Raw genomic sequence first — 664 nt, 5'->3', positions numbered from 1 at the left:
TCTCTCTCTCTCTCTCTCTCTCTCTCTCTCTCTCTCTCTCTCTCTCTCTCTCTCTTCCTTCCTCCCTTTATTTCGCTGCATCCCTTTCTCTCTTTCTCTTCCTCTCTCTGCCCCTCTCCCCCTTCTATCTCTCTTCCCTTCCCTCCCTCCCTCCTCCTCTCATGCGCCGTCTCTCGCTTCCTTTCTTTCTCCCCGCTCCAGAAATATTGCAAATCAATCTGCATTACTTTCAGCGTTAGTGGGCTGCTATATTGATTTTTAAAAGTGGCAGCGGAATGAAATACTGTGTGTTATTGCTTTTTATGTATCGTGTGCCATATTTTGTTGGCAATATTATATTCTTATTATTTGTTTACTCATTCAGGACTCCCTCCGAGCGGGAGGAGTGGATCGTGGCCATCGCACCCGCTGTGATAGAGAATGCTGAGAAACGCAGCACCTTCAAAACCTCTCGCACCACCATGGCAAAGGTAAACTGCAGAGGGCACGTTGGTACACCTACACGTGCGTACGTACGCACACAGACACACAGATACTCACCCATAGATATACACACCACAGAGGGCATGTTGTTGGTACACCTACACGTGCGTACGCACGCACACAGACACACAGATGCTCTCCCATAGATATCCACACCACAGAGGGCATGTTGTTGGTACAC

General features: G+C 48.5%; 1 protein-coding gene across 1 annotated transcript in view; it reads left to right on the top strand.

Moving 5' to 3' along the window:
* Positions 1-664, top strand: part of LOC106815227 (FYVE, RhoGEF and PH domain-containing protein 6-like) — a 26,475-nt gene that overhangs the window by 13,666 nt on the left and 12,145 nt on the right. The window contains exon 11 of the mRNA XM_014819655.1: positions 365-470. Coding sequence (XP_014675141.1) covers positions 365-470 — 106 coding nt within the window. The remainder of the gene's footprint in view (positions 1-364; positions 471-664) is intronic.

The sequence above is a fragment of the Priapulus caudatus genome, unplaced genomic scaffold (genome assembly GCF_000485595.1).
Source record: "Priapulus caudatus unplaced genomic scaffold, Priapulus_caudatus-5.0.1 Scaffold1069, whole genome shotgun sequence".
In the NCBI taxonomy this organism is placed as follows: Eukaryota; Metazoa; Priapulida; class Priapulimorpha; order Priapulimorphida; family Priapulidae; genus Priapulus; species Priapulus caudatus.
This window is presented reverse-complemented; position numbering and strand designations above follow the sequence as displayed.